Source organism: Cimex lectularius, unplaced genomic scaffold, assembly GCF_000648675.2.
Source record: "Cimex lectularius strain Harlan isolate CLEC.00 unplaced genomic scaffold, Clec_2.1 scaffold9, whole genome shotgun sequence".
NCBI lineage: Eukaryota > Metazoa > Arthropoda > Insecta > Hemiptera > Cimicidae > Cimex > Cimex lectularius.
This window is the reverse complement of record NW_019392733.1, coordinates 942101-961751: the sequence shown is the minus strand read 5'-3', so window position 1 is coordinate 961751 and position 19651 is coordinate 942101. Positions and strand designations below refer to the sequence as shown.

General features: G+C 32.1%; 1 protein-coding gene across 2 annotated transcripts in view; it reads left to right on the top strand.

Annotated features, from left to right (window-relative positions):
- The first annotated feature begins 367 nt into the window (after positions 1-367).
- The window catches only part of LOC106665352 (dihydropyrimidinase-like), a 32188-nt gene continuing 12904 nt past the window's right edge, over positions 368-19651 (top strand). The window contains exons 1-7 of one of the 2 annotated variants that reach the window (XM_014391712.2): positions 368-747; positions 10647-10741; positions 10808-10881; positions 11987-12097; positions 12450-12577; positions 14149-14328; positions 17615-17728. In XM_014391712.2, the coding sequence (XP_014247198.1) occupies positions 709-747; positions 10647-10741; positions 10808-10881; positions 11987-12097; positions 12450-12577; positions 14149-14328; positions 17615-17728 (741 nt within the window). In that variant the 5' untranslated portion in view covers positions 368-708. The remainder of the gene's footprint in view (positions 748-10646; positions 10742-10807; positions 10882-11986; positions 12098-12449; positions 12578-14148; positions 14329-17614; positions 17729-19651) is intronic. The other variant, XM_014391713.2, reaches the window with a different exon arrangement.

Sequence of the window (19651 nt, the reverse complement as noted above, 5' to 3'; positions counted from 1 at the left end):
ATTTAACAAGATAACTTGACCGACAGGTGTTTTTGTTTTAAATATCAAAATGTTCAACTAAAAAAGTCGTTAATTATCAAGGGCGACGAGTTTTTTCATTTGCACCAATGTTTTAGATGTACGCGTGAACCGGATGCGTGCCATCTGCCAGTTGTCGAATGGGTCGAGCGGACACACCCTCTTAGCAACGGTCGCCAAAAGGGGTCCAATTTCCCCCCTTTTGCAAATAAGGGGACCAAAGCGTGAAAACCCGATTGACCAAAAAAGAAAAAGTTACAATTATTAAACAAAAAAGGTTGTTTTGGTCGGGGGGGAGGGTGGCGTTCGGGCGTTCCGTGCGGCGGAGTGTCGTGCCGTCTCCCTCTCCACGGCCCCACCACCGCCCGGCGGTTTCCCGTCTCCCTACATCTTCGCATGCGAGGCGCCATTTTCCTATCGGCTCTCATACACCAGTCGCCTATCAGAGCGGATCCATCTATCGAACCGGCCCTCGGCAATAATCAGAATCGGATTGCAGTTTGTGTCGCCTCGGCTGGCAGAAGCGTACGGACCGTCTCAGCCGACCAACAGAAGAAACTCGGTTTATCGACGAAGCTTTCCGCCCTGAGAAAATAAAATCAGCGGAAAAACGTCACTTTTTCATCCTCCATCCGAAATTCGCGTTCGCCTTCAGCCTCGAACCTCGGGGAACGTAGCACCTCAGCCGAGATGAGCACCCCGGTGAAAAAAGTACCCATCCACCTCCAGGTAGGTTTTTTTTTTATCGATCTTTCTTATTGCGTCTGTTATTCAATTGATTTCCATCTTTTCCGTTGTGCCAGGACGATGACCCACCCGCCCCCTCAACCCTTTTATCCGCCGCGTCGCAATCCGAAGGGTTTGTTTACCAACCAATCTCCTTAATAAGACCTTCCCTCCCCCCTTAACCGTCTTCAGTTTATTCTCTTGTTGTTCCCTTTGGGGATTATAAAACCGGCGCGATGATGAAAACTTAATCCGGTCCAAACGTTGGCATAAACGGAAAAAGGCTTACTGCACGTTCATTGAAATTCTCTGAACGATCCACTGGTTTCCTTTTCGGCACATCATACCATTGTCTGCCGGGAAAGGATAGGCCCTTTTCCGATGGTCGATTTCCTTGATGGGCCACTCCTAACTGACAACGTGCACATGGGTTTGTTCAGAAGGAAGAGAGGAAAAGAAAAAAACATCTCTGAAAAGATCTGGCCGTAACTTGTCTATAATCACCGAGAGAAAACCCTTTTCAAATACGATAACGTTATATAGTAATTAGGAGACACATCTCAGGAACGATATACGGTAGTTACGTGCAGTGATTAAAAAAATTAATGAAAAGCAAAGGAAAACCTCTTTTTTAAAATTTATTTTAAGAATGATACATGCACCATATGTATGTAAGAGTGGGACATCTCAAGAACGATATTAAACGGCCATTTAGCTAAATCTGAAAAACGAAAGCTTTTGATTATCTGGAATATTTGACCCATCAGAATACAACGGAGGAAATTTCATTTCTAAGCGAGCAATGATTAGAAAAATTAATGAAAAACAAAGGAAAACCTCTTTTTTAAAATTTTTTTAAGAATGATACATGCACCATATGTATGTAAGAGTGGGACATCTCAAGAACAATATTAAACGGTCATTTAGCCAAATCTGAAAAACGAAAGCTTTTGATTTTCTGGAATATTTGACCCATCAGAAAACAACGGAGGAAATTTTATTTCTAAGCGAGCAATGATTAGAAAAATTAATGAAAAACAAAGGAAAACCTCTTTTTTAATTTATTTTAAGAATGATAATGCACATATGTATTTAAGAGTGGGACATCTCAAGAACGATATTAAACGGTCATTTAGCTTAATCTGGAAAACGAAAGCTTTTCATTATATCCACTAATTTCGTGGTCCGCTTGACCAATTAATATATTACAATTATCTCAACTAAAAACCTTAATTAATTGCTTTTCATTATCTGGAATATTTGGCCCATCAGTAAATAACTGAGGAAATTTCATTGTAAGGGAGCAATAATTAGAAAAATTAATGATTAAACAAAGGAAAACTTTTTTTAAAAAGAAATATACGTATGTACATACACATGTATGTAAGAGTTGGATAACATCTAAGGAACAATGTTATTCGGTCTTTTAGCTAAATCTGGAAAACGAAAGCTTTTGATTATCTACCCATCAGAAAACAACGGAGGAAATTTCATTTCTAAGCGAGCAATGATTAGAATAATTAATGGAAAACAAAAGAAAACCTCTTTTTTAAAATTTATTTTAAGAATGATACATGCACATATGTATGTAAGAGTGGGACATCTCAAGAACGATATTAAACGGTCATTTAGCTAAATCTGGAAAGCTTTTCATTGTCTGGAATATTTGATCCATCAAGTAAATAACGGAGGAAATTTCATTTTTAAGAGTGCAATGATCAGAAAAATGTAAAACAGAGGAAAGCCTCTTCAGAAAAGTGGGAAAACAATCTCATAAACGATATAGTCGTGTCATAGCTGTAATAGGAACAACGAAGCTGTTTATCTGGAACATTTGTCGCATGTGTAAAATAAAGAAGGAATTTTCGGTTGGTTCGCTAATGATAACGCAGATAACTGGAGAACGTCCTAAGAATCACCTAATTTTATTAAATTCAGTAAAACAACCGAGTAAAACGAGGAAGCGGTGACTATGTTAATTGAGACGTTTATTTTTTCAATGAAACAGAATTTGACTTTTTCTTACAATAACAACGTTCAATTACTTATTCTTTGTTATTTACAAGTAGGTTGGTGACTCAATATTACTTTATCACCCTTTCTTTTTAGGATGTAAATTCTATTTTTCCCTTGATGTGTACATGTTGCAGTTCCTTCATTATTTCATACTCGTACAAATTGTTCATCGGAAGCTTAAAGTTTTCGCTTATCTCTTGCCGTTTTTTCTACTTTATTGAGTATATGTACATATCGTTTCTAAATCTCTTTTCTTTACCTATCCTTTGTTGTTACTGATAAGATATATTGTGAGTGATATATTTTGATTTGTTTGATAAAAGGCACTTTTCTGACCGGCTGTAGAAGAAGAAGAAGAAAAAGTAAATTTATTGAACTTACATTTTCGTTTTTACAATTAAATTTACAAACGATAATCCGGGTTGGTGGTTTTTCATCTGATAATTGTACATACATCGTAAATAAAAACAGAAGAAAATGATAGTTATTATAACGATATATACTATATTCACTTTGTAGGTATACTTCGTTTTTAACTTACAAGTAAAATCGTGCAAGTTTTACCATAAGTAATAAGTTATTTAATTAAAATAAATAAATTAATAATAATAACAATAATTTATCTATGTTTTAATTTTCTTAAATAAGAGTATTAACAAATAAATAAGAGTATTAACAAATAAATAATATGAAACACGTGGACTTACATTAGCTTGCAAGTAAAATCGTTAATGTTTTAATGTCCCTAATAACAAATCTTTTCATTCAAACAAAATATTCATTTTTTTAAACAATCTACTAACAATAATGACATAGTAACAATAACATGAAATAGACAAAGCAATATCAAATAACATTAGATGTAAGGTATATTGGGAGGATTGCTGTTCTTATTGTTTATACTTTTTTTAATCAATAATTTTATTTGCAAAACACCGCTTAAGTCTATCTTCGGGGCCATTTAGAACCTGCAACACATATTCGAGGTGGAGTCCCAATGAAAATTGAAATATCGGCGCTCGTCCTGTTTCCAAAAGTGGTATATAATTCGGTGTATTAGATGGTACAGCGAATAACTTTAAAAAAAAGAAAGGTTGTACTTTTTCTAATTTTTTTGTAGGCATTAAACCCCCCCCCACACCTGCGCTCCGTAACAAAGTGTGGACTTTGAACCTCTTATGTACTTAAAACTTATCAACGATTGGGGTATATCGTTCTTTAATATGTGATTTCACTAGATACAGTTTATGCCAAATGTCCCTTGCGTTATATTTTATCAGTATTCCTCCTACCAGTGCCCCATGCAGGTCATTCAAAAAGACCGAAAATTTCATTTTTAAGCTTGCAATGATTAGAAAAATTAACAAAAAACAGAGGAAAACCCCATTTTTTAAAATTTATTTTGAGAACGATACATACACATATGTACGTAAGAAAGGTACAACGTCTCAGGAACGATGTTGTACGGTCATTTAGCTAATCGGGAAAACGAAAGCTTTTCATTATCTGGAATATTTGACCCCTCTGTAAAATAACGAAAGAAATTCCATTTTTAAGATTGCAATGTTTAGATAAATTAGTGAAAAACAGGGTAAAACCTCATTTTTTAAAATTTATTGTGAGAAAGATACGTACACACATGTATGCAAGAGTGGGACATCTCAGGAACGATATTATACGGTCATTTAGCTAAATCTGGAATACGAAAGTTTTTGATAATCTGGAATATTTGACCCATCTGTAAATAACGGAGGAAATTTCATTTCTAAGCGTGCAATGATTAGAAAAATGAATGAAAAACAGAGGAAAATCTATTATATTTATTTTATTAAATTTAGTATAATGAAATATTTAAATAAAAAGTAAATTTAATCTTAAAGAATTGCCAAAAATAAAAATTAAGAATAATATTCCTTACTGTACAAAAATTAAAATGTTAGGTGCAAGTGATGTAACAAGTTACATTGGAATGAGCAGGTATTAATTTTAAGATTATTGTTTGATCGTGAGATGTAGGTTTAGAAAAACATTTTCTTTATTGTGCCAACGTTTCGATCTTTATTTAGATCATCTTCAGGGCCTGGGATTTACAAACATTGTTTGGATTATACAAATACATTTAAGATGTGAAAACGAAGTTGTATAAATCTCACGATCTCCAGATCTCCAAATAATCATTAATTGATGGTCACTAAATACTGCACATTAAATTCAAGGATGAAAAAATATCTGTCAACAAAGTTTTAACGTATATAGATAAAAATATATATAGATAAAAAAAACACTCTTCCTAACACTCATAAAAGTCTGGCATTACTACCCCACTGAATAAAACATTACAGAAACTACAAAATAAATGTAATATATTTAAATTAAACATAAAAACGGATGGTGGAATAGATGATAAATTTAAAGTTTTTAATGTATTATAAATTGAAGAACTAAAAACTTATTCAATTATAAGTATTGTACAAAAAAGTTTTCTATGTGAAGAACCAATATATTTTTTTTAAACAATTAGTAAAAGATGTATGTAATACTGATCTTAGAAGTAATTATTTTCGACTTACTGTTCCTTGCCACAAATCTGAAGCGTGTGCAAAATCATTTAATGCAAATAGAAAGCGTTGTATTATATAATAATTTATATAATGACTAATGATTAAAAAAATATATGGTAAACAAGATTTAAAAATAGTTATCTTACTGATATATGAACAACATAATATAATCATTTTAATAATATAAAAACATTAAATAAAAAATAAAATAAACATAAGCACAATATTTATTATTTTCTCTATTGCATTACTACTTATTACTTTATTTTTAAGACTGAATTCAATAGCTTTATTTTTGTTAATTAAATTATGTGAATATTTTTTATTAATTTATTTTAAAATTTATAAATGTAATAAATGTAAGATGTAAACAAAACATAGTATTTTATATTTGGTTTCGATCATTGTAAAAAGTCGTTGGATGTAAGAGTAGAAAAATTGGACTAAATCACTGCGACTATAAATAAATAAAGCATTCATTAAACAATCTCTGACGAACTCACTCATTCTCTTTCTCGCTCTCTCTCACTTTCAGTCTCTCATTTTCAATCTTTCTCTCTCTCTCTCACTCACTCACTCNTCACTCTCTCTCTCTCTCACTCTCTCTCTCTCTCACTCTCTCTCTCACTCACTCACTCACTCACTCACTCACTCACTCACTCACTCACTCACTCACTCTCAGTTTGAATCTCTCACTCTTTTTCTCTTTCCCGTCTCTCCTCCTCTCCCTCTCTCCATCTTCCTCTTATATAAATATGATAACATTAGGTATAGATTTAGTAGACATTATAATTCTTTATTTGTTTTTATAATCATGGACCAGTTAGCAATATCGAAAATCACGTTTACGTACATAGTGAGTTCCCCGCATAAGATCGGCATCACAGTTTCTCTATGTCTATTTTTTTAAATACTTCATCCAGCACATATATAAAGGAAACACTGAAAGTTGCTTAAAACATTATTACAAGCTTTCAGTGGAAGTAAATAAGAAAAAATATATTTATGTTCAAATTCTTTTAAAAGTACAACAGCTATCATGTACACGTGTGTGTATGTATAAATTATAAAAAAATCTTTCTTAAATATGATAACATTTTATTTAAAAAATGGTGAGAAATAGAAAACCTTTTGGGAACGATACAAGTGAGTTTATATATATTTCCATGTATGATGTATCAAATAGAAATTATAGAAAGAACATTTTTTTTCAGAAACGATGCTTACATGTAACATAATCTCAAATGGTAAAAAACTTTCTTCTTTTCAAAAACTTTCTCTGTGGCAATTAAATAGTTTCTTCGACCTTCTTGGCGTTTGCAACACCGGTTCTTAGGTTCTCAGGCGAAAAAAAAGAAAGTTAAAAGAAGCGATTTAAACATCATCTGAGTCAAATTAGACTGCATTGCAGTCTAGTTTCCCATAGAGTATAACTATTTCACCATTGCCAATATATTCAACTATTTCCCTCCGTCTATAATAGAGTTTTCTAGTTTTCCAAGAGAGTTTTTTAGTTTAGAAGAGAGTCGGTGTAATTAGTAAACACTCTTTATTAATTAAGGGCACGTCTGACTTCCTCTTTCACTCAATTAATAGCACAGTTACCTTTCTCTTCTCATAAATTACCAATTAAAGCATTCACGATCAAATGGGCCTTTTTCATCGTTTAAATTTAAACAAACTTGATAAAAAAAACCTCGAGTATCAGGCAATTGAACTTTAACGAAACAATAACCGGTGGGGATTTTATAACATAAATATTCCTTTGGGTGTAACCGAACACCACTGGAGGAGAAAAAAAAAGAAAGTTTCATATTCGTATAAGCTTTAAAAATAAGTAGTGGACTGAAAAAAACAAATAAATAAAAGAGAGAGAAATAAATGATAATGATGGGTGATTCATATTTATCACGAACCGATGTAAATAACGACTCGATTCTCCTTGGCTTGTGTCAAGGACGAAAGAGAACCGGTGTTTAACTAACTCATTAACTTTAGATATCACGAACATCTTTAAATACGTCAAAACAATTAAAAAACACCACAAAAAGGAAAATTTTAATTAAAAAAATAAAGAAAAAAAATGCAAAAACAACGGTCCATCTTCCCGCAATTCCTTTCAACAGGAAGTAAAAGAATGAAGAGTGGGATGGGTACAACGACCGGCAAAACAAACTGTACCGTAGATAGCTCGAGTTCTGAACTTAATTAAAAAATGATCATAAATGATCAATGTGGTGACGACAGTAATTTTTTAATATATTAACTTTTCCCCTTGCTATACGTTATCAATTGGTTTTATCGATTTAATTATACATTTAGTGTTTTGTAAATAGTCATTATCTGTATCGTGTTTGCATCTCATGTGTATTCTCTCTCCTTTTTTTTCCCTAAGAGGCAAATAAAAGGGGTAAAATGATTCACAAATCAGGGAAAACCTCTTGAAAACGATATGTGATTATAATCGAAAAACAAAAGAAAAAAAAATTCTATATAACTATGAACTTATCAAAAATCGGGAGAAAACTTTTCAGAAACGACCATGAAAGAATCCAGGAACTTACTTTATATATTCGAAAACCACGTACAAAACATTTTTTGTGTAGTTTAAACCAAAAATGTGGGAGGACCCTTCGAAAACGTTATTTGCTTATAACGGAAAAGCTTTTTAAAGATGATTTGTACTTTAAAATTAAAAAATACTCGTTGCAAAAACTTCTCAGAAACTTTTTTTACATGTAATCACACAACGGGGGAGGGAAGAGGTATCTGTAAAGTTATTTGCTTATAATCTATGAATTGGAGTTCAAAAAACTTGCCAGAAATTATGTACTTATAATCTCAAAACAGGGGGGGGGGACGGTTCAGAAATGTTATTATTCTTATATGTAATGGAAAAACACGATTTCTTCTACTTTAAAATCGAAAAAAACAGGTTATCACAAAATTTCTCTGAAACTTATAATCACAAAATCTGGGGGGATTCCGAACGTTATTTTCTTATAATCAAAAATTGATTAAAAACATCTCAGAAACTTTCTGTACTTATAATCACAAAACTGGGGTGGAGGGGTCCTTTCAAAAAAGTTATTTTCTTATATGTAATGGAAAAACGTTTTAGAAACATTAAATAGGGGGGGTCATATAAACTTATCATTGTGTATGTGTATTCACACATAATGGGGAGGACCTTTTAGAAATGTTATTTGCTTATAATAGAAAAAACATTCCAGAAACGAAATGTGCTTATGATCAATAAATTGGGGGTCAAAAAACTTAAAGAAACTTTGTGTACTTGTAATCACAAAATCAAGGTGGGGGTACCTTTCTGAAAAGTTACTTGCTTATAATGGAAATACATTTTAGAAACGTTTTTTATTTATAATTAATTAATAAAAGCAAAAAGCTTTTCAGAAACTTTGTGTATATGTAATCGCAAAATATGAAGGGGTAATAGCAAAACGGGGGGGGAGCACAAAACTTCTCAGAAACTTTGTGTACTAACCCTTGACACATAAAATTTTATTTATCTAGTGTCTTATGGGCCAAAAAGTTTTGATCTAACTCGGGATGGGTGTAGGGCTTGACTATTACTTCAAATGGCAGGATAGCCATATATGTAAATTCTTTGAAAGATTTTTTTGTTGCTGAATTCAACAGTACAAATGGTTTTTAGTTAGGAGCAACCATTCTAAGGTTATTTGCAAAAAATATTTCTGAACATCGCTTTCTAGAAAAAAAATCATTTACAACATCTTAGACCAAGAACTACTTTGTTTATTATTTAAGAGATAGAAAATTGATTGCTCTCTCTCCTCTCTCTCTCCTCTCTCTCTCCTCTCTCTCTCTCTCTCTCCTCTCTCTCTCTCTCTCTCTCTCTCTCTCCATTGCACTCCATAAGAAGGTGATCCACATAATATTAAAGCGAAAGAGATACTCCGCCAATTTGCCATGTCCTGTCAGGATTTGAGTAAGCCTGTAGTCCATTCGCAGGTGGCTCATCTGTAAACGGCATGAGACAGAAAAGAATTCCCTGGTCAGTTGTCCCTGGATAGAGTTACAACAATTTTCATCCCACCTAGCCAAGCTGTGTTGATTCAGCCATCTCTTAACTGCAGATAGAGAGACCTTTGAATATGCAAATAGCAAATCTTTGTTTTGGGAAGCCGCCTTAGCCATTTGGTCAGCGATCTCATTTCCCGCTGCGCGCGCATGTGTGTGTGTGTGAAATAAAAACTTAACAACAATTTTCTTAAATGACATAAATTAACAGCAAACTTTGGCAGTAGCTCATTAAAGTGCCTGGTGCAAATTTCGGGTTACGAAATTTGAGGGAATGGTTAAAATTATCTTGATGATTGCCAATCTTTGTAAGAAGAAGGCACTTTAAGAAGAAGAATATTAATGTATATATTTCAAAAGCAGAGAACTAAAGACCACTCTTATGCTATGTAAATGTATATATCCAAACATTAGATATTGAAAACTTTTTATTTGTACTCAAGGTAGTACTAGGACTATCAGAGTTTGTAATAAGCATAAACTTTGTAACCTTACAATTTTTTGCGGTCATTTTCATACACATAATAAAATACTGGAACATTTTTTCCAGTATGATTTATTAGTAAAGAAAGAGAAGACAAATTTCTAAGAAATGATTGTATATATAATCACAATACAGTCGGAGGGTGAAAACATTTGAATCAATTATGTTATTATATATAAAAAACTGTCCTATCCATTTCTATTTTATTTTACATAGTTCAACATGTATGGGAAGCTGACCGATTCTTTTCCAGAGCTCTACATTGCTTTGCTCAGAGCGCCATATTCCGAGAATCCACTGCAGGCAGAGGTTTATAAAAACCTGGAGAATGCTTGCCACAGTTTTGGTGGCTTTCTAAGTCTCAGATCCAAAAAACAGGATGGACTTGACAGTGTTTGAAAGCGTTTGTTGAAACCGCCTGTAGATGGTTTCGTTTATCCATATTGGATATAATTGTATAAATACACAATTGGCTTTCCTAATTCTAATCTTCACATTGTCCTCAGTACCTCCAAATGTTGACACCTACACCTACATTGGCTGTAATGTTTAGGGCCATTATTTTGGCCTGCTGGTCGTTTATCCTTGGCCTTAAATGCTGAATTTATAATTATAGTGCAAGCAACAAAAAAAAAGCTTTATTTTGTTTTCTACACTCATCACCTTTCATTATTGTCCTATCCGCCATTATGTCCATGTCTAATTGTACAGTTAATAAATAATTTAAACAAAAACCTAGTCAAAGCTGATTTATTCTTGATATTTTTGATTTATTGCAGAGTTCACAAAATCGATTGCTTTTAAAGCATGGGAAGGTGGTTAATGCTGATGGCATCCAGGATGCCGATGTGTTCATTGAAGATGGATTAATTAAGTAATTACAAATTATATTTATTGGTTATGTCTTAATGTTCAGTTAAAAAAAAGTTTTCAATTTTAGGGAAATAGGAAAAAACCTAATTATACCTGGTGGTACTAGAGTGCTCGATGTCCGTGGCATGTATATTATGCCAGGTAAGTTTAAAAAAATAAAATATATCTTCTGATTTTGCTAATTTTACAGTAAGTTTGAATTAAGATGAATTTTAGCTTTTTTTTAATCCATTTGCGTTCAAAATAAGGGTAATAAAATAATAATTGTATAAAGCAATAAAATGCGATTAATATTAGCAAAAACATGTTCAATGCCTTGAACATATATTGTTTTCTGAAATGTCACATGTGTGAAGGCATGGGGTTCAATATCTCTGTTTTTATGCAGAAACTTACATACTCTTCAAAAGATCAGTCAATGCCATTAAGGATGTGTGTTTGAGGTAGTTTTTCTAAACACCTTTTTCATTTTTTTGTCGATGTCTTTATATGGGTCATCTTCAGGGCCTGGGTGAATTACAAAACATGTTGATTGGAATAAATACAATGCAGATGTAAATATAAACTTTGAACCAAGTTTTCATACTTAATAAAATGTGGTGCTATTCTTGTGGTGTCATATTGGTGTTGTGTGAAATTGTTGTGTGATGTGAATTTGTATTCTGCTGTTTTTATATGATTGTGACAGATTTCCAAGATTTACCACATCCCCCACCCTCACCCTCTCACAATCATATAAAAACAGCAGAATACAAATTCACGTTTCACTGCAATTTCCCACAACACCAATATGACACCACAAGATTAGCACCACTCTTTATGTGAATATGAAATACTTGATTCAAAGTGTATACTTATTTTTTCCAATCAACATATGTTTTATAATTGACCCAGGCTCAGAACCTGAACCGAATAAATGTCGAAATATCGGCAAAAAAATGAAAAAGGTATTTTCTTAAAATACCTCATTCTTGACCACTCCTCACGAATCCAACAAGTCATTAAGGATATTGATTCTCTCCGTACATAGACAAATCAAATTTGAGCAATTTACTTAGAATTAAATTGAATCCAAATAATATAAAACTTTTTTCAGTTTGTACAAATCATGTTTTATTCTTTTGTCTTTGTCGGTTTGTTTTGGCTCTTATTCAAGTAATCCGCTTCGTACTGGTTGACAATTGACTAGTAATCACTAAATAAGTAATTCCAGGTCAAATTTAATACCTAACGACTGTTATTTCAGGTGGCATTGATCCTCATACTCACTTACAATATGAATTTATGAATACTGTGACGGCTGATGACTTTTATCAAGGGACGAAAGCAGCAATTGCTGGTGGCACCACTATGATTTGTAAGCTTTTTTGTATTTGGTAACTATTATAAATAGTAATTTAATGTTTGAGTTACTTTGAGATTTTATAATTGTATGTTTATTATGAAGATAATAATGTAAATATGTAATGCAAAGTCAGTCATTAGGCAAAAAGTATGTTAATTAATAAGTTAGGGATGGTTGGATGATTAATTAGAATTTAATTACTTTAATGAGTTCATTAAACTTTGATCTACTTAAAGAGATGAGCATAACAAACATTGCTTTACAACAAGGAATAATGAATGTTGTTTAATTTTTTTTCATTTTTATGTATGTGTAGTTTTTTAATTATTTTGATAAGATTTACTATTATTTTATTATTTTTTAGTTGACTTCGCTCTACCTTCCAAAGGTGAGTCTTTACTTGATGCTTATGAAAAAGTGCGAAACAATGCTGATGGCAAGGCTTGCTGCGACTACTCATTGCATGTTGGTGTAACATGGTGGTCTGACAAGGTTAGATAAAATTAGTATTAATTTTTTATAAAACATAAATATGGTTTTTTGTTATTTATTAAATACATTTTTTATTTAAAAAAATCAAGTGTTGAGATAACTATCCATTGTGACAATAATTGATTGTTTTTTACAAAAATATTTGGAGATATCAAATGCAATTGGTAAAATGAAAATCAGTAAAGCCACTGGGATCGATGGCTAGCTGGAAGAGCTATTTGGCAAAAGATATTCTATAAAGTACTCCGTAACTTAATTATATCCATATGTTGCAACAATGGAAGAAGACAATCTTGTGCCCAATACACAAAAAAAGGGGATCAACTGGAGTATTCAAATTACAGAAGCATTTCACTTCTGTCATTTCACATGTGCACATAAAGTTTTTTGAATCCTCTTTAACTAGCCTAGCTCACCCCCATAGCGAACAGACGAAGTGGAAAGTATAAGGCAGACTTTAGGAAAAATAACAACACCAGATATTCTCCTTTTGGTTGATTCTTGAAAGCGGGATTGAATTCTGGCCCACACCTTTTTATAGATTTTAAAAGCACTTATGATAGCGTCATAAGCCCAAGACTGTAAGAGGCAATGCAAGAAATGAATGTACCATCCACGCTCATTAGGTTGGTAAAAACGATGATATGTCATGAGTAGTCAGGCTGATGCATTCCCTGATTTCGAGACAGATAAAAGGACTGAGGCAAGACGACTCTAGCCTACCTCCTGTTTAACATAACTCTAGATTAATTGGTAATCAAACTCTCCAAATCCATACAGCTATTTTATGCAGATGATATATACATCATAGCATTCCCAGAAATAAAGGATGTTTTCCTTACTTTACAGAAAGTAGCCTTAACCGTGGGTCATTAATGAGGGAAGACCTATATGTAGGAATTGGTAATGGCCCACTGAGAGATGGACTCTAACTACTTTAAGGGAACAAATTTATCTATCTTTGCTCTCAAATTACCTCTTTTAATAACATCACCCAGGAAATCAGCAGGAGAAACACAGCTGCTAATAATAGCTATTTTGGCCTTTTGAAATATATGAAAAGAAGCTAATCTCCAGAAACATGCAAATCAGATAAAACACTTGTCCACCTAGTACTGACTGTTTCTAAAACTTGGACCATCCCCAAGACAGATAAAAAGAATCTCTTGATCTCTGAAAATTTGAAAAATTTTCAGTACCATAAAAGAAAGGGACGGATGGTGAAGTACGAATAAGATATATTATCTTCAGAAAAAAAGTGAACGCCATGAAGTTATCAGGACTTGGGGGAAGAGGACAACTAGACACGAGTAGAAAGGTTAGAAGGCCTAAGCTTAGGTGTTTTGATGATGTACGCAACATTGCGACTTTATTCTAAGATCTCACAGCTGGAAGGCAGCCACAAATGACAGTAACTTCTGGCATAAACTTACCATGGAGGCCAGTGCCCACAAACGTCGTAACATCCTTAAGATAGATGACATAATATTAAATGAAAAATGAAAATGCTGAACTGATTTTTAGTATATTGCTAGAAATGTTTTTAGTTAACATTGCAATTTTATTCTTAGGTAATGGAAGAAATGGAAGCACTGTGCAACAACAATGGAGTCAATTCTTTTAAAATGTTCATGACGTACAAAGACTTATTTATGCTAAATGACAGTGAGCTATATAACGCTTTTGCAAAATGCAAAGAACTTGGAGCAGTGCCTATGGTTCATGCAGAAAATGGTCACATTATCGCAGAAGTAAGTCATTTTTCATTTTGAGAATGTTCAGCTCATATACATCACACATCTTGCATTGAATTAGCTATTCAAAAGCTTAACCCGTGCTCTTCCCTCTTGGCAGGGATGTACAAATTGTACACTAGCTCACTTTACATATATAGCTTCAGTCAGCTTAAAGCTTTAATTACAAGAGAAAAAAATTGATCAAAATTTTATTATTACTGGTTCAATTTTCTGCCCAACAGAAAGTAGGAATCAGTATTAACAATAATTGAAAATAAATTTTAGATTCATACCAAACTATAATTCTTTATATAAAAAGTGTGGTGATTAGTGACAGTTAGTCTATGATTATTTGGAAATCATGAGATGCGGTCTGGTGTGACGTTCGTTTCAGAAAAACATTTTCTTTATCGTGCCAATTTTTCGATCTTTATTGAAATCATCTTCAGGGCCTGTGATTTACAAACACATCCATCAAAAAACACGTTCATAACGATGGTTCGACACTGCTGTGTTAACGCATATTTTACATACAACAATTAATTTTACAAACAATTATTTGGCATAGCCATGGGTAGTAATCTAGGCCTGATACTTGCAGACATAATTATGACACATCTAACAAACACAGTTATACCACAACTTCCTTTCATATTACTCTTCCTCAGTAAATATGTAGACGATATACTGACAACAGTTCCCACAGATCAAATTCAAACTACATTAGATACATTTAATAGCTTTCACCCATGCCTACAATTCTCACATGATATCGAAAACAACAAAACAATACCATTTTTAGATACACTCGTAATAAAACAACCAGATGGCACAATCACAGATTGGTATCAAAAACCAAGAAACACATATCGCTACCTCAACTTTACATCTCACCATCCTCTTCATACAATAATAAACACGGCCAAAGGGTTACTTCACAGAATTATTACCCTAAGCCATGAATCATTTCACCACAAGAACATAAAGATAAACAAACAGATCCTCCATAACAATCACTACTACCCTAAACACATAATCAACAGAATAATCAACAATTACAACTCAACACTAACACCATCCACTAGTACTAATAATACTACATCAACTCTATCAAATACAGACAAACCAACATACATTTCCATGCCATTCATTCACGGCCTATCACATAAATTAAACACATTTCTCTCGCCCAATAACTTTAAAATAGCTTTCAAAAATTATAAAACAATTCAAACACTTTTTTCCAAAATTAAAGATCCCACGCCAATAACAAATAAATCTGATGTAATCTACAAAATCATTTGTTTAAACTGTCTGGCAACTTACATCGGTCTTACATCCCAATATCTCGATAACAGAGTAAAACAACATATCTATGATTGCAAAAAACCCAAGGAAATCCTACAGCACTCGCTACCCACCATTTTGAACATAAACACAATTTCGACTTCAACAATCCAAAAATATTACACACAGAACAAAGCAAACATAAATGTAATTTTTTAGAAATGGTTTACATCAACAGAGATAAACACAGTATCAATTACAGAACAGACACATATAAACTCAGTTGCAGCTACGCCAATATCATTAATCAAATTCAATATCGATAACATACATGTATCATCACATCGCACAAAACATATAATACAACATATAAAACAATCATCACATTCCACACATCAAACATTTTTACATAGTCTAATTTTTCAACAATTTAGCTTTCCTTTTTCTAATTATCCCCGTCTATATAATCCTGAAAGTATAATCTGGCTGAACCATTACCAACGTTTTTTCCCTTCGTCGGCTCTTTTCATCTCAAAGAAACCGACTCCTTATACAAAAATGTCTTTTCTATACCCACTTCCTTCCCCACCCCTTCAAAATCCAACATATATAAACATAAAACAGCAATATCTCACTGGCACTCTCAACACGACACACAAAAATGGCACAATTGCGCAGAAAACAAACACTTTGAGTGAGTAGAAACACTTTGATTGAATAAAAAATTTTTTTTTTTTTGCATTGTATAAATTCACTTTTTTCCACACCCTACATGTATTTGTTAAATTTAGACAATGTTTGTAAATCCCAGGCCCTGAAGATGGTCTCAATAAAGATCGAAACGTTGGCACGACAAAGAAAATTTTTTCTGAAACCTACGTCACATTAGGACCGCATCTCACGGTTTCCAAATAATCATAAAAAAAGGTGAAGGTATTTCAGTGCATGTTTTTTTAAATTTACAAAATATACAATTGTTTGATAAATAATGCATTACTTTTTGTTGCATAATAAGAAATTTGAATTTCAAAACTATACCTTTTCTTTATATCTAAAATTTATTAACAGACAACTGTGTATTTGCTATATTTTTATTATTTATTGTATTGTTAAAATTAGTTCATGTATTATCTTATATCTTTTATTACTATTTTTCCTTTATATTTGATGTAAAATTGTTCGCATTTAATTTCAACTGTATTACACATTAAAAAAAAAATGTTCCAAGACACACCAAACACCACATTGTAGAACAGGGACATTACTTTTATGGTTAAAGACTGCTTAATTTCTTGTCGAAAACAAGCTATTCTTGTAGAATTATAAAATAGTTATGAAACGCTTAACAAGTTTATTTTTATAGTCTAAATTAGAAGTAAAAAAGTAGATTTTTAAAATTATTGTTAAGTAGAGGTGATGGGTTATTAAAAACTAGGTCAAGACTTTACTGTGTTCTTCTTTTGAATCTTTTGGTCATTTATTCATTTCATCTGTGCAAAATCTACAATAAATTGGAATGATCAGTTTTATTATAGTGATATTTGCTATTTTCCATGGGGAGTTGCCTCAAACTATTTTAATATAAACTGTTTTCCTGGAATTATTTTTTTCTTTTGTTGAAAAATATTTAGGATGCTCTAAAATAAAATTGAAATAAATATTTTTTAAATAATTAATATTAAACAAAACGATCTGTCATTAGGGAATTAGATAATTTGGGAAACTGTATTTTAATGTTTCATGTAATGAGTAATTTTCTGTTGAGATTTAAAATATCAGTTTTATAAAATGGTAATATCTTACATTGGCGGAAGGGGGTGATTAATCCAAAATTATTAACAATCATTTTTTTATCCATGTTCTACTTTACTTTGTTAGTTCATGAAAAATAAAAAATATATATACATATATAATTTCAACTAAGGCTTAATGTACAGTAGAAATAATAATTTGTGAAGTTATCATGAATAATTCCCAAAAGTATAAGTTCAAAACTTAAATTGTACTGTTCTAGAACATTAAGTTACTGCTAGAAAAAGGGGTGACTGGACCCGAGGGTCATGATATGGCTTGCCCTGAGATTGTTGAAGCTGAAGCTGTTAATAGAGCGTGTGTTATAGCAAATCAGGTATTCCAAATATCTCTGGATAGCTTCGTTGAGTAACTAATTTTTGAGACCAATTACCACCTGCAGAATAGTCGTGCACTTTTAGAGTTTGGTTTTTGCTCCAGTTTTTCCCCCCTAATTAAATATATATACATATATTTTTTAAATAAAATTGTAAGTTCTTTATAACGACTTGATTAGAGTGAGGAATTATTTTTATAAAACTACTTCACAATTGTGCCTAATGCATGAAAACTTTTGCATATAACATAATATGCAATACAATGTACATATATTTATTTCATTGCATGGGGATTTTTTTGTCTAGAAGCTTTTTGTGTCATAATCAAGTCCTTTGTTTATCATTTGACAAAATTCATTATAATATAATTAATTTAAATTGATAAGTACTTGTGTGCTGTAAATGTCTGTTGTAGGAACAAAATGCATTTAAATTTAAATTTTACACATAGTCAATGAACAAAGATAGTTAGAGATGTTAAAAAAGCCAAATGCTATGTATTATTTAATATGACCATTTGTTTATATTAAGTGTGAATTGTTTTGAGGTAACAATTCATTGTAATTAGTAGTAAATGGCTCGAGCGAAAGATTTGTTTCGAAATTTTACGTCATATCAGATTGTTACATCTTTTGCACACTTTTTTCTTACTCTCTTGTTTTCAGATTTCTCTTATTTAAAAGTGAAAAGTGAAGCATGTGTACATTTAAAATTCTTTATTTTGTATATAGTATTTGTATGATAGATGCATCTGGAAAAGAGCAAATCATGATGCTGGACTCACCACAAATTTGTCTTTACTTGGAACTTTGTTGGAAATCTTATGGCACCAAATGTTCGCTGAGCAAAGTATATGGTAATTTGTGGTCCCCCTAGTATTATTTATTACTTTACTTCTTAACATGAGATATAAACTTATTCTAATTTTTTTAAGTTGGTGGTTTAGGATGTAATTATCTCTAATTGCTTATCATATCCAATCTAATATTTACAAACTTACTAGCACCATAATTTACCATGTTAAACATACACAATGAAACACATCCCAATTCATACATCTATCAGGGATAAAAGTTAGAAAGGAATTATTTGGGGCAGAAATTATTCAAAATATTTTAAGTTAAATCTGTGACCCTTTCGTCTTTTAAGCAATTGTGTCTGTCAGTTCTTGACATATTAACATCACATTATTATACCATAACATAAAATGACATAAACAATTTATTTAAAATCAGTTAAATGGCAAAATCAAACTCACTGTGAAAGCAAATTAAAAGGTTTGTTCCGTCAAACCATCAACAAACTGTCTGGCGCACTTGCAGTTGAGTTTAGGGTGTTCCTTCATGCTACAAATGCAAACTCAAATGTCAGTCGACTACCTTACTATTACTACATACTATATGACTATACTTCATACATATTACCTCAAAAATAGTAAAAAATAAGCATTAAAAAAAAAAAAAACTACGTTGAGGAGAGACCTAATAGATGAATGCATTGGAGCGTAGATAAAAAATAAATAAATAAACACAAAAGCAAAAAATAAAAATGTTTACTGGTTCTTGAAAGACCCACAATGGCGGTGCGAGTTTTAAATTTTAATTAGTTATAAATTATAATATTCATTGTTATTGCTATTAACCATGTAATGCTCTAAAAAATATTTGCTTTAAATATACATAGATTGACTTTATATCACTATAATAGTTTCTAACTCTCCAAATTATTATAATTATTGAGGGTACAAGTAAGTTTTAAAGGATTCCCCTCCCATCTTTCTGGCAGTATACAAATTCCACGTTGAAAGAATGACGGGTCGAGGCAATGAAAGAATCGACTAATTTACTTTGCATTCCTCTTAAGAACGGAAGTGCTGCTCAGACCATGAGTCATTGATCGGATATCCCATTTGAATGTTACTA